Genomic DNA, 11,857 nt, shown 5'->3' with positions numbered 1-11,857 from the left:
TTTCTTTGACAATGACTGTTTAGCCTATGCGTATGTTTTCTGTCACATAAATAGCTACGTTTCCGTTAATGTAGACTCATTGGAAATGAAAATATTTGAAGATATTATTATTTTGAATCCCAACAGTCCATTCATTGCTTTATGTAAAAAGTAAAATAAAAAATCTTCTAGAAACCTAGAAATAATGTCAGCTTTTTACATAGGTAGCTGTAGCCTAGTTCTAGTGTTAGTTTGAAGAAGTAGATATGCTTCTTGGTACACCTGGTTGCTATGGCTACAGCTCGCGCAGTACTCCAGGTGAAATTCGTTATTGAAGCCAGGAAACTTTTAATTGTAGCTAGATAGGTTAGCTAGACCATCCCGCTATTTAGCAAGCTAGAAAGTGATTCAGTAACTGCAGCTGATTTGTTAGTAAGTGGTTAGCTAAAAACGTTGGCCTACAAGTCTTATTTTCGGAAGATAGTCAGCTGACCATTCAGCTAGAGCTAGTCTACTGGTACTGTACAGTACAGTACAGCATCAGAAGACAGTCTAGCCAAACGGTTTAGCTACCGTACCAGTTAGCACTTAGCTCCAAACTAGCCGTTATGTAATACCTCTGTCTTGTTGCAATACAGTGTTGTTATACAGTACTGTACACTAAAGCCAACGGCTAACGCCTGTCAGCATGTACTGTATGTTCGGCCAACTACTACTACTGTAACGGTTAACCAACTAAGACTGATTCTTCTGGTTGCATGTATGTGCTGTATCTAACTGGCTTGGTCTTTGCTACCGTTAAAGAAAGCCCTATGACAGGGAGTTTGATTTCACCAACAGGGAGGAGTATGGATAACAAATGTCTCAAGAAAAACATGCCACAAGAGCTCAGCAGGAAACCAGCCAAGGTTAGCTAGTTAGATCAAATGACCTAGTATATCCACGTGATGTCTGCTACTGTACTATAATTTCGACAACATTTTGGTCACTGGGAAACGGTGGACTGCATGGATTGAGCAAGAAACAGAAACCACTTCCTTAATGTAATATTCTTTTCTTTTTTTCCCTTCCTGATCTGACGTTGAAGATTGATCACATACCATATCATGACAATTCTCCAGCTAAGAAGAAAAAAGCACCTTGTAGTAACACAGCAACGTCAGATTCCTCTGGTTTATTTGATGGAGCACTTGCCAGTACGTACAATCCTGGGCCCTTAAATCTCTTGTCCTATTTTCTTTTTATAATCTCCAATTCCTTCTCTTCATTCAAACCCCTTACCATTTTTTGGTTACAATTAAATGACAGGTGCCAATAAAGAGATGAACGTGCTGTTTTCCCAGTACTCACAAGCCTTAAGGTGAGAACAGCACAGGCAAAAGTTCAAAGTACACAATGAGATCATTACATTTCTCTTTTTTTGTAACAAACAATCACACTAGTGTTTTTAATTGACAATGAGTCTATTTCAACAGTCTGTACAGTAGTGTCCATGCCTTGTGTTTGTATGCTGCAGTGAGAGGGCAGCAGGGGATGCCTCACAGGTCAGACAGCTGGAGGACATTCTGATGGAGGCTAGGGGCCTGGAGGCTCATCTGAAGGAGAAAAAAGACAATTTGAGACGGACGCTAGCTCTCATTTCTGACAAACTGCAGGGCTAGACACTGTATATAGGCTTCACCTACTACAACATATTCATGTCCGAACTGTTAAAAAGTTGAGGAAACAAAGTTTATTTATTATTTATGTAATTGTTGCTGACAGTTACTGACACTTTTACTTGTATCTGTTGCAGTGTCAAATTGTTAGTTTTTTTTCCTCACCACTTGAGTACTGTATCAATTTCATTTACTCAAAATGTAAAATACAAATATTCAACAAGTCTGTTTTTTTTTTATGTTGTTTATATACAAGATTAAACAAGTTTAGTATTCACAAAACATGAAATAATAATTTAAGTACATGACAAGCAATGCATTTGATAAGGAATCTGTAAATCAGTCATATTCAATCTTGACAAATGTTCACAAAGTTCTTGAAACTATGTAGTGCATGGATAGGTTTTCCAATATTGTCCAAACGGTACACAGAAAGGAGGACACAGAGGGTGTAGAATATTCGGTTCTGTGTGATGTGTTCTTTCTGAGTCAGTACCACTCTTCTCTCCATCACTTTTACACGTCTTTACACAATCTCATCCAGTTGTTTGCTTTTGGTCCATCTATGCTGTGTTGTTGAATGTCCCATGGAAGCCGTAGGGGATGTTGACAGGGACGTCGGCTCTGGCCAACTCTTGGAAAGATTTGGCATCCAGAACCAAGAGGAAGGTGCTCTTATCCTAGGGACCAGGACGGGAGAGAATACTCACGTTAGTATCTCACATCCATCAAGCATTTGGAGTGCAGCTCTTTTAATGAATCAGGGTGAGTGACGGAAGGATAGCTGACTGACCTTATTTGGAGTGATAACCACAGACAGGATCACACCGTCATCTTCCTCGGTGGAGTCGGGAGAAGGGACAAAGATGGGCTCAGACGGGTACAAACCAGGCTGCTCCCACACCTACAGTGACAGCATGACAGTCAGCCAACAAATCAAAAGCCCAGCATTTCTCTCTCAAGGTAATGCTATCCCTACGTACTTAATATAGCAACTTACCTTCATTGATTTGTCCTTCAGGTCCATTTTGATGAGCGTGTCTCCCACCAAGTGTCGGAAACCACAGCCGTAGAAGTATCGGTAGGGATGCGTGTTGTACTTGGCATAGTTGATCTGGGGGAACTCCAGACCTCCATATTTGTGGAGCTCCTCATCATGAAGCTCCTCATAGGAACAGAACACCTGCCAGGAGAGACAGACACATCATTATTTAAGGACAAACATTTTGTATTTGTATTGAAATGGCCCAGATTGGCATTGTTCCAAACATCATTGGTTGATTATTGGCAGCTGTATTGCTGGGTGTTGATTGGTTCATACCTTTTCCTTGCTGATCCTGATAGCGGTGGCAGTGCTGTCAGGCCGAGTGTTCAGGTTCTTTCCTATTGGCGTGTTATGGTCCACATTGAGGGGCAGTACAAAGCGGCGTGGGAACACTCTGGACATGGTGTTATATACCTGGGGACAAAAACACATCATTTCTAATGAGCTGAGCTTTTTTGCCACAGGTTGAGCACATCCAGAGTGTCTGACCTCACACGGGGTTAGAGTTGTGTGCTGTGTACTGACCTCGTCCAGAGCCTCTCCAGACTGGCGCAGGTTCTGCACCATATAGTTGTTGATGGCTTGGCCATCGTCCGAAGCACACATGTCCATGACCAGCATGCCGTCCTGCTCAAAGGCGTTGATCTGGTGGAAGGTGGACAGGGCCTTGGTATGGTAGTGGACCGAGCTCAGCTGGACACAGAAACAGAAAGAGACGTTAGGTACATCCTCACCGAAGCATGACTTCCTATGCAATCGATGTATGTGTTCTAACCTTTTGCATTACGATGCTATACAGGTGATATGAATAGTTTGTTAGGAAACTGGTCCTAGGGTCACTACGTGTGGAGGCTCACCTTCCCAGTCTGTTTGTTGATTAGGTGGAAAAATGTGTCTCGTTTTGGGTCCCAGTAGACGCCGTCACTGATACCCTTCCCCCTCATCTTGCCTGTCACAATCTTTAGCAGGTCCATCTTGATCGGCTGCTCTATGAACACCACGTAGTTCTCTGACATGGCTGGAACCACACAACACAGAAGCTACATCAGGTCCGAGTCTACTGGAGACACTCATTCTGTGCATCACCCAGACAGGCCTGGGTAGAGGTAAGCACTGCCAGTTTCAGCCAGCCTCGACTCACCAAAGCTGTGGTAGTAGGACGGCTTGGTCTTATCCACAGAAGGGATGGAGCACAACACTGTAGCTCCTTCTAGAGTGTCCTCTGGGCTATTTTTGGTGGGAGGAACGCGGATGATGTTGTAGGTGGCACCTGAGAGAAGATTTGAGTTAAATGGAGGTGGAGGGGTCTCTGGACAGACAGCTGGGGTTAGGTCACATGACACAAGACGAAGGGAATCTTGCTGACATACCTTTGCCAGTGTAGGAGTTGCCCATGTTGTAAGTGGTGCCATCAGGGTCGTTGTGAGGGTGAGCAGTGGCTCCATTCACAGCGATGAACTTGCTCCAGTCCACCTGATCAGGACAGACATTGTATAAGCTGTGTGTTCGGTTGATGTTTGTTTTAGGATGTGTGTGTTTTTGGTGGTTGTGTGTGATTGATCGTTTGTGTGTTTTCTTGGGTGTGCTTGTTTTGTTGAGGTGTGTGTCACGGGCCTACCTTCTCCTTAGCCTCAAGAGTCTCTGGGTCGATTCTGTGCATGAAGTTGGTCTCTGTGCTGACGTAGTAGTCGCCTTTATATGTCACGAAGCTCACGTTGTCATTATCTGACGGCTCTGCAGGAAAAACATTTTTTCAACGTTTGTTCGTTCCAGGCTTGCTACTGCACACCTGATTAACAGTGTATGGCTGGCTATGTTAGTCTTAAAAATGGTACATATATAGTTATTTCCTGTGTTCAAGTCACTATTCTATCTCTGCATAATGGCCTCTGTTGTGAGGCTGGCTAACTGAATCTGATGCCCAGCAAGAAGGAGGTGGGACCAGGCCGGGACTCACTGGGCATCTCGAAACGGGACAGGAAACGCTGGAAGAAGTTCTTGCAGGGGTCAGGCATGGCAACAGTGCCAAACTCTGACACCACGATACGGCTGTGCTCGTTGTTGGCCTGGTAACAGTCGCTGCCTAGGAAACGGCTCTTGTAGGTCACCTGGCCTCCAGAGATCTTGAACTTGTGAAGAAGGGCCATACCATCAAACCAGTGGTTGAACCTAGAGAGTAGAGGAGGAGAGGTTTGCTGTTTGTTGATATCAATCAGTCAAACCCACACTCAGACTGTAAATAACAATGTGTTTTTAATAGACCAGGCTTGATCAATAAAGATGCTCTTACACACAGTATTACGGAACCCAGACTTTGATATCAACCTAAACTATACCAGCTATCTCCATGAAGTGGATATTGAGCTCAGTTGCACAAATGGAGACAACCCACCAGAATCTGCTACTCACTTCTGGTTCCCAATCTCAAATTTGCCAGGTCCATTCCGGAGGAGGCTGCCATTGATCCAGGTGGGCACACTTCCTGTGATGTTGGTATTGATAGCCTCAGGGGTCTCCTCCACAGAGCGCACCAGGTTCTCGATGCAGGGCAAGCCATGCACATCTGTGTAGTGGTGGTTTTTCCCCTTCGGTTTGGTCTTCTTCAGCACTGGGAGAGAGGAGGATGGTCTGAGTTAATCAGTAGCTTGGATCTACACCGCACCGAGTAGAACAGAAGATTGGAAAGAGAGAGAGAGTAGTTGCAAAGAACGGGGGGACAAGGGAGGACATGAAAGAGAAAGACTTGCATTTTAGATGGTGCACAAGCCCCCACCTGGTGTCTTACCTGGTGACGTGTTCTGCTGAGGCTCCGTGCTGGTCATAATGAAGCTGTGTGTGTCCTGGGGTCAAAGGATGAAGGTGCTTGCGTCCTACTGCTGGGTCCCGTTCTGAGGAGGATCTGTGTCTGACTGGGGGTCAGGAGCAAAGCTTTATACCACCTCGCCCCTCCCCTGCTCTGCTTGTATAACTAGGAGACTAGTCAGAACAGCAGCCTCCTGATTAGCCGATGACACCCAGGGTTGGCTGCACTCCAGGGCTGGACACATGCCAGGGCCAATAAACATACAGGGACAGGGAGGGCACTAGCAGGTGGGCCACGCTGGATGATTGTGTGATAGAAAGAGGTCTGGTTTTTCCAGAGTCAGGCAGATGATCGCAGTGTGATATGCTTGTTAGAAGACTAGGAAATTCCATAACAAACAAACAAACCATTTATGACATTTGACACAGTTCTCAACTTGGTCATAACAGCCTTTGGACAAAGTCTGTTTATGGATCATGAGGGGTTTCCAGAGCAGGGACAGTCCTCATTCCCCTGTATGGAAGGGGAGGTTGACTTTACAACTCCAACCCTAATGTCCACAACGTTAACCATTCTGAACCCTTACCCCAACCTTAGTGTGCAGCCTAATCACCTAACCACTACAGCCCTAACCCGAGTCCTAGTGACCAGCTTTATCACTCCAACACTAGTTTGACACTTCTACAACCCTTACCAATCCGTCCTTACTTATCTACTGAGGAAGTATTTCTGCCAGGTGCACCTTTTTAGGTAATCTGCAGGGCATACAGTATCTTGCTCCACTATACCATGACCTACACATCATACACGCACACAGCATCATAAAATAAACAGACAGATTAATGTAAGACCCGGTTGTAAAATTACAACAACACTTTTATCTCTCCAAAGCTCTCTTTTTTTCAGAAAGACCACATTTACATAGCCAGTGGGTCCTATTGTCTTGCCTTGCAATGCCATTGGATAAATGTGATCTTTCAAAAAATAAATGGCAAATGTGTTGTTTGGAGAGATAAAAGTTACGTAATTTACAACCACGTGTCTTACAGGCACTGTCACTGTATTCATGCAAATAATAATCAAAATGTTTTCGTTAATCCCAGACTAAGAGTTTATTCTCATTCCAAAGGACAAGTTTTCATGTCTCACAAGCAAAGAATCCTTACCCACCAAGGCCTATATAGACAATATAGATATTATTAATACGTGTCAGGAAATCTGATAGCATACCTGTCTGTCAATTGCATAATACCAATGTAGATGACCTAGTCGGTCCTCCTATAAAAGCAGTTAGTCATCATACTTGTACTGATGGCTCATAAAAAGGAATAGTACAAAGGTTTGGGCAAAGGGCCAGGGTTGGGCCTGCTGGGAATGTAGGCCTCCCAGACAGACTGTAGGCTGAGAGGCTGGTTCTGAGTAGGCCTCCCAGACAGACTGTAGGCTGAGAGGCTGGTTCTGAGTAGGCCTCCCAGACAGACTGTAGGCTGAGAGGCTGGTTCTGAGTAGGCCTCCCAGACAGACTGTACTTTACTTTTGGAAATATTAATAAAATGACAGTGACTTCTGCACACAACGTGGCTGCAAGGTCCAAACAGTATGTTGTAAACTGAACTGGATGTAGTAATTTTTGTGGTAAATGAATGATGAATAATAATCTATATAATCTATTTTCTGAAATGTGAAATAAACAACCAAAATACGGTATAATCAATGTTTTTGTGACTACTGAAATTAACTATCAAGGATATGATGTCTGCTACAGGTCCAAACGGTTATGACCAAGGGCTTAGCCTTTATTTGAACATTATTATTAACATTATATTACAATTATTTCTCCAATCACCAATCACCTCTGTGCTGACACTACCCCTACTCTGCCACATATTATTGGTAGGAACATTTCAATGCTCTCTTGACAGTGGTCTGTCCCTAAGCCTAACCCTGGGATTCTGGCGCACTCTGTACCACAGGAATCTTCTCCTGTCTGTTCCCCCCTCTGACTTGTGTTTGCAGTGATTGGCCTTGTACCTCTTCTAATACAGGTGATTCACAGGGCAAATGCTTGGGAGGGATTTATCCAGTTTATCTCAGACTATCTGTATATCTACAGGCCTACAGGTTTAAAACATACATGTTCAGTACACATGTTCCATTTACAGTAATTTCATGTTCTGGAATTATTGCTGACACTTGCTGTCTGAATAGAAAAGATAAGTAGAACCATGCAGAGGATAAAACAGAAAGATGCTTTTATTTGAAGACAGGCACCGATCCTTTGGTGATCTCGTTAAGCAAAGCAGATGATGCCTGCAACTCCCAGATGAAAGGCTTGTTGCCCAACAACATCAACAAAAGCAACAGTACCTCCCCATCTAGACCGTGCAGGTCTATCATCTACCTATCCCTCCTTCTCACTGTCTGATTAAGTCCACTATCCAGACTTAAATTAACATGTCAGTCCTGAACATTCTGTTATCATATATTGTATGTTGCATTCAATTGAGATATTGCTGTTGCCAGACTTTTCATGGGGCGGCAGTGACCTGTTCATGACTGATAAGGTAGATAAACCATCGGGAGATAAAAGAGTTCATGACAGTGAATGAGGTAAGGGAAGCCTTAAACACATGACCCTTTCTGTGGAAATGTTGGTGGGGGGCTCACACCTTCCTAACCCAAACCGTGTCCCCAAGACTGTCCTCCAAAACAGCATAACCCAAACTGGCCCTTTACAACATCCACTTACTCCCTCCACCCCTCCACCAGACTGTTCCTTCCTATACTTTTATAATAACCTGGCTAAACCACTAACACTTAAAGATACAATAGGTAAAAACATTTCAGTACATAAAAGAAGATTGAAGCGAAGCATAAGTTAAATAGGCCCTCTTAGCAACAAAGACAGCTCAGTGCCTGTATAATGTCAATTTTCCTGTTTTGAGCGACCTATTTCTTTCCTGTCAATTCTGTTCCTGTCATGTCCCCGGCCTAGGCCAGACCGGGTGTTAGTCCGTTTCTTCCAGGTCCAGTCATCCATCCCGCTTCTTCACTCCCTCCCGGATACTCACCTCACCTGCGGCTCATTCCCTCATCACCACCACAGCTCTTAAACCCCGGATTGTCACCCACTACTCGCCAGTTTGTTGAATCACCGACCCCCACATCACCGCTTCCAGTCCTCCAGTCCTACCGGTACCCCGCTCCACCATCCACCAGTTACCCTCAACCGTCCTCCCCATCCTTCTCTCAATAAAAGTCTGCGCACGTCCTAAACCTTGTGTGTCGTGCGTTTGGGTCCTCAGTACAGCCGTGACAGTTCCAGCCATCCTGTTCCAGCCAATCGCCTTTGGCGAGGCGAGCCTTCCTTTCTTGGCTTATTTAGTGAATCCATTGTCAATCACACGTGAGCTGGTGCAAAGCATGGAAGTTCAGACAAAAATTGGGGGTGCTGTTTCTCAATTTATTTGATCATGTTACCTATTGCAGATTTAATATAAGTTAATTACCAATTCCAATGTAGTTATATGGTAGTTATTGTATCATTAAAGTAAAATGTTACCTTTGTAATGGACATAGTTTGCTGGACAACCAACCTAGTGCTTGAGAAGTGTTATCGAGAAAAGGCTGATAGAGTCCAGTTTCTGTCCAGTTGTTTCACCAAAAGCTGTTGTTGTGCAAACCTACAAAGCATTCATTCTTCATATAGATATACTTAAAATATTTGTACATTTACTGTGTGCTGCAGACCCCATTGGTGTAAACATTTCCACACCCAGAGAGATTGCCACAAATCACACATGTGGCATCACACAGTCCAGACCTTGTGTTTCCATGTTAACAGGTCACTGTCAGTTCAGTAGATAAGGCCCAATAAAAAAAAGAGTTCAAAAATGGTTCAGTTTAGCGTAGTTGTGAAAAAGTGCTATAACGGGCAAACTCAAGAAAAGAATGGATGGCCTCAAATTTGTTGTTTTCAATATAAAAGATTACACAGGATAAAAGTATACTTTCAAATATGTCTAAAAACTAAGAGTCTGTTGTTTCCAATCCCCCAGAAGCTCTATGTTGTCTAAGTCCTGTTTGTTTTAGGGTTTTTAGTTCAATGACTAGAAAAATATTACTTTATAATAGTTTGTCATTTATTCTTTAATTAAATTGATACTGAAACTACTTTTCTTTGAGTTTGAAAGTGCAGAAATCACCTGACCTGTCTCCATGAGATAATGTCTAGGACACCACAGGGTTAGAGACCAAGAAAATATGTATTTTTCTAGTGTATAATGAGGTCCCTATAAATTAAACTTATTAAACCCACTTTATGTATAAACAGTTTGTCCAATACCTTATTGACTGGATTTTACTCTCAAAAGCAAGGACGTAATGGTGGCACACAAGGTTTTTTCCAGCCCACAGCGGTTGCACCTAGTGCAGCACTTTAGCCGTGTTAGCCTACAGAACTTAAAACATCATACGCCATCATACCCCCTTGGGTTTTGCATCGGTTCATTAGGGTTGTCGTGGTCATTTGTTTTCCTTTTTTGGGAAACATTTCACATATCAGAACACACCACAGGAAATGCCGTTTTTGTTTGACAATAAAGCTCCTTGTGTGCTTGCTGGCTCCAACAGGGATGAAACAGCAGATATTTTTACTCTAAAAAGAATAAAGCTCCTTCTGTGCTTGCTGATTCATTAACAGGGAAAATGTATGACCTAATTAAATATCTGATGCATTGCACTTGAAAACAAATGTTTCTCTATTTTTCTCTATTTATACAATGTTTTGGTTTAGCAACAGAAAATTTGTGAGTTAACTAGAGCACACAACCTCCCTTCCTTCTGAAAGATCAGAAGTGCAGAGTTGGTGCAGAGTTCTACAGTATTTCGGTGGTCAGTGAAGCAAAGATCTGTTTTTCATGTTCCATTTACAGTAATTTCATGTTCTGGAATTATTGCTGACACTTGCTGTCTGAATAGAAAAGATAAGTAGAACCATGCAGAGGATAAAACAGAAAGATGCTTTTATTTGAAGACAGGCACCGATCCTTTGGTGATCTCGTTAAGCAAAGCAGATGATGCCTGCAACTCCCAGATGAAAGGCTTGTTGCCCAACAACATCAACAAAAGCAACAGTACCTCCCCATCTAGACCGTGCAGGTCTATCATCTACCTATCCCTCCTTCTCACTGTCTGATTAAGTCCACTATCCAGACTTAAATTAACATGTCAGTCCTGAACATTCTGTTATCATATATTGTATGTTGCATTCAATTGAGATATTGCTGTTGCCAGACTTTTCATGGGGCGGCAGTGACCTGTTCATGACTGATAAGGTAGATAAACCATCGGGAGATAAAAGAGTTCATGACAGTGAATGAGGTAAGGGAAGCCTTAAACACATGACCCTTTCTGTGGAAATGTTGGTGGGGGGCTCACACCTTCCTAACCCAAACCGTGTCCCCAAGACTGTCCTCCAAAACAGCATAACCCAAACTGGCCCTTTACAACATCCACTTACTCCCTCCACCCCTCCACCAGACTGTTCCTTCCTATACTTTTATAATAACCTGGCTAAACCACTAACACTTAAAGATACAATAGGTAAAAACATTTCAGTACATAAAAGAAGATTGAAGCGAAGCATAAGTTAAATAGGCCCTCTTAGCAACAAAGACAGCTCAGTGCCTGTATAATGTCAATTTTCCTGTTTTGAGCGACCTATTTCTTTCCTGTCAATTCTGTTCCTGTCATGTCCCCGGCCTAGGCCAGACCGGGTGTTAGTCCGTTTCTTCCAGGTCCAGTCATCCATCCCGCTTCTTCACTCCCTCCCGGATACTCACCTCACCTGCGGCTCATTCCCTCATCACCACCACAGCTCTTAAACCCCGGATTGTCACCCACTACTCGCCAGTTTGTTGAATCACCGACCCCCACATCACCGCTTCCAGTCCTCCAGTCCTACCGGTACCCCGCTCCACCATCCACCAGTTACCCTCAACCGTCCTCCCCATCCTTCTCTCAATAAAAGTCTGCGCACGTCCTAAACCTTGTGTGTCGTGCGTTTGGGTCCTCAGTACAGCCGTGACAGTTCCAGCCATCCTGTTCCAGCCAATCGCCTTTGGCGAGGCGAGCCTTCCTTTCTTGGCTTATTTAGTGAATCCATTGTCAATCACACGTGAGCTGGTGCAAAGCATGGAAGTTCAGACAAAAATTGGGGGTGCTGTTTCTCAATTTATTTGATCATGTTACCTATTGCAGATTTAATATAAGTTAATTACCAATTCCAATGTAGTTATATGGTAGTTATTGTATCATTAAAGTAAAATGTTACCTTTGTAATGGACATAGTTTGCTGGACAACCAACCTAG

At 43.4% G+C, this 11,857-nt stretch overlaps 1 protein-coding gene across 1 annotated transcript; it reads right to left on the bottom strand.

The window, feature by feature from the left end:
• Window positions 1-1,944: 1,944 nt before the first annotated feature.
• Window positions 1,945-5,575, bottom strand: bco2b (beta-carotene oxygenase 2b). The gene is made up of 12 exons (XM_062472264.1): window positions 5,468-5,575; window positions 5,092-5,290; window positions 4,640-4,851; window positions 4,301-4,416; window positions 4,053-4,155; window positions 3,824-3,952; window positions 3,540-3,700; window positions 3,208-3,375; window positions 2,959-3,096; window positions 2,638-2,820; window positions 2,431-2,541; window positions 1,945-2,317 (listed from the first exon to the last, which is right to left on the bottom strand). Exons 1-12 carry the CDS (start codon window positions 5,502-5,504, stop codon window positions 2,201-2,203), a joined length of 1,674 nt encoding a protein of 557 aa, XP_062328248.1. The 5' UTR covers window positions 5,505-5,575; the 3' UTR covers window positions 1,945-2,200.
• Between the last annotated feature and the right edge of the window lie 6,282 nt (window positions 5,576-11,857).

This window comes from Osmerus eperlanus, chromosome 11, assembly GCF_963692335.1.
Source record: "Osmerus eperlanus chromosome 11, fOsmEpe2.1, whole genome shotgun sequence".
In the NCBI taxonomy this organism is placed as follows: domain Eukaryota; kingdom Metazoa; phylum Chordata; class Actinopteri; order Osmeriformes; family Osmeridae; genus Osmerus; species Osmerus eperlanus.
Note: the sequence above shows the minus strand (reverse complement) of the source record. Positions and strands in the feature narration are given on the sequence as shown.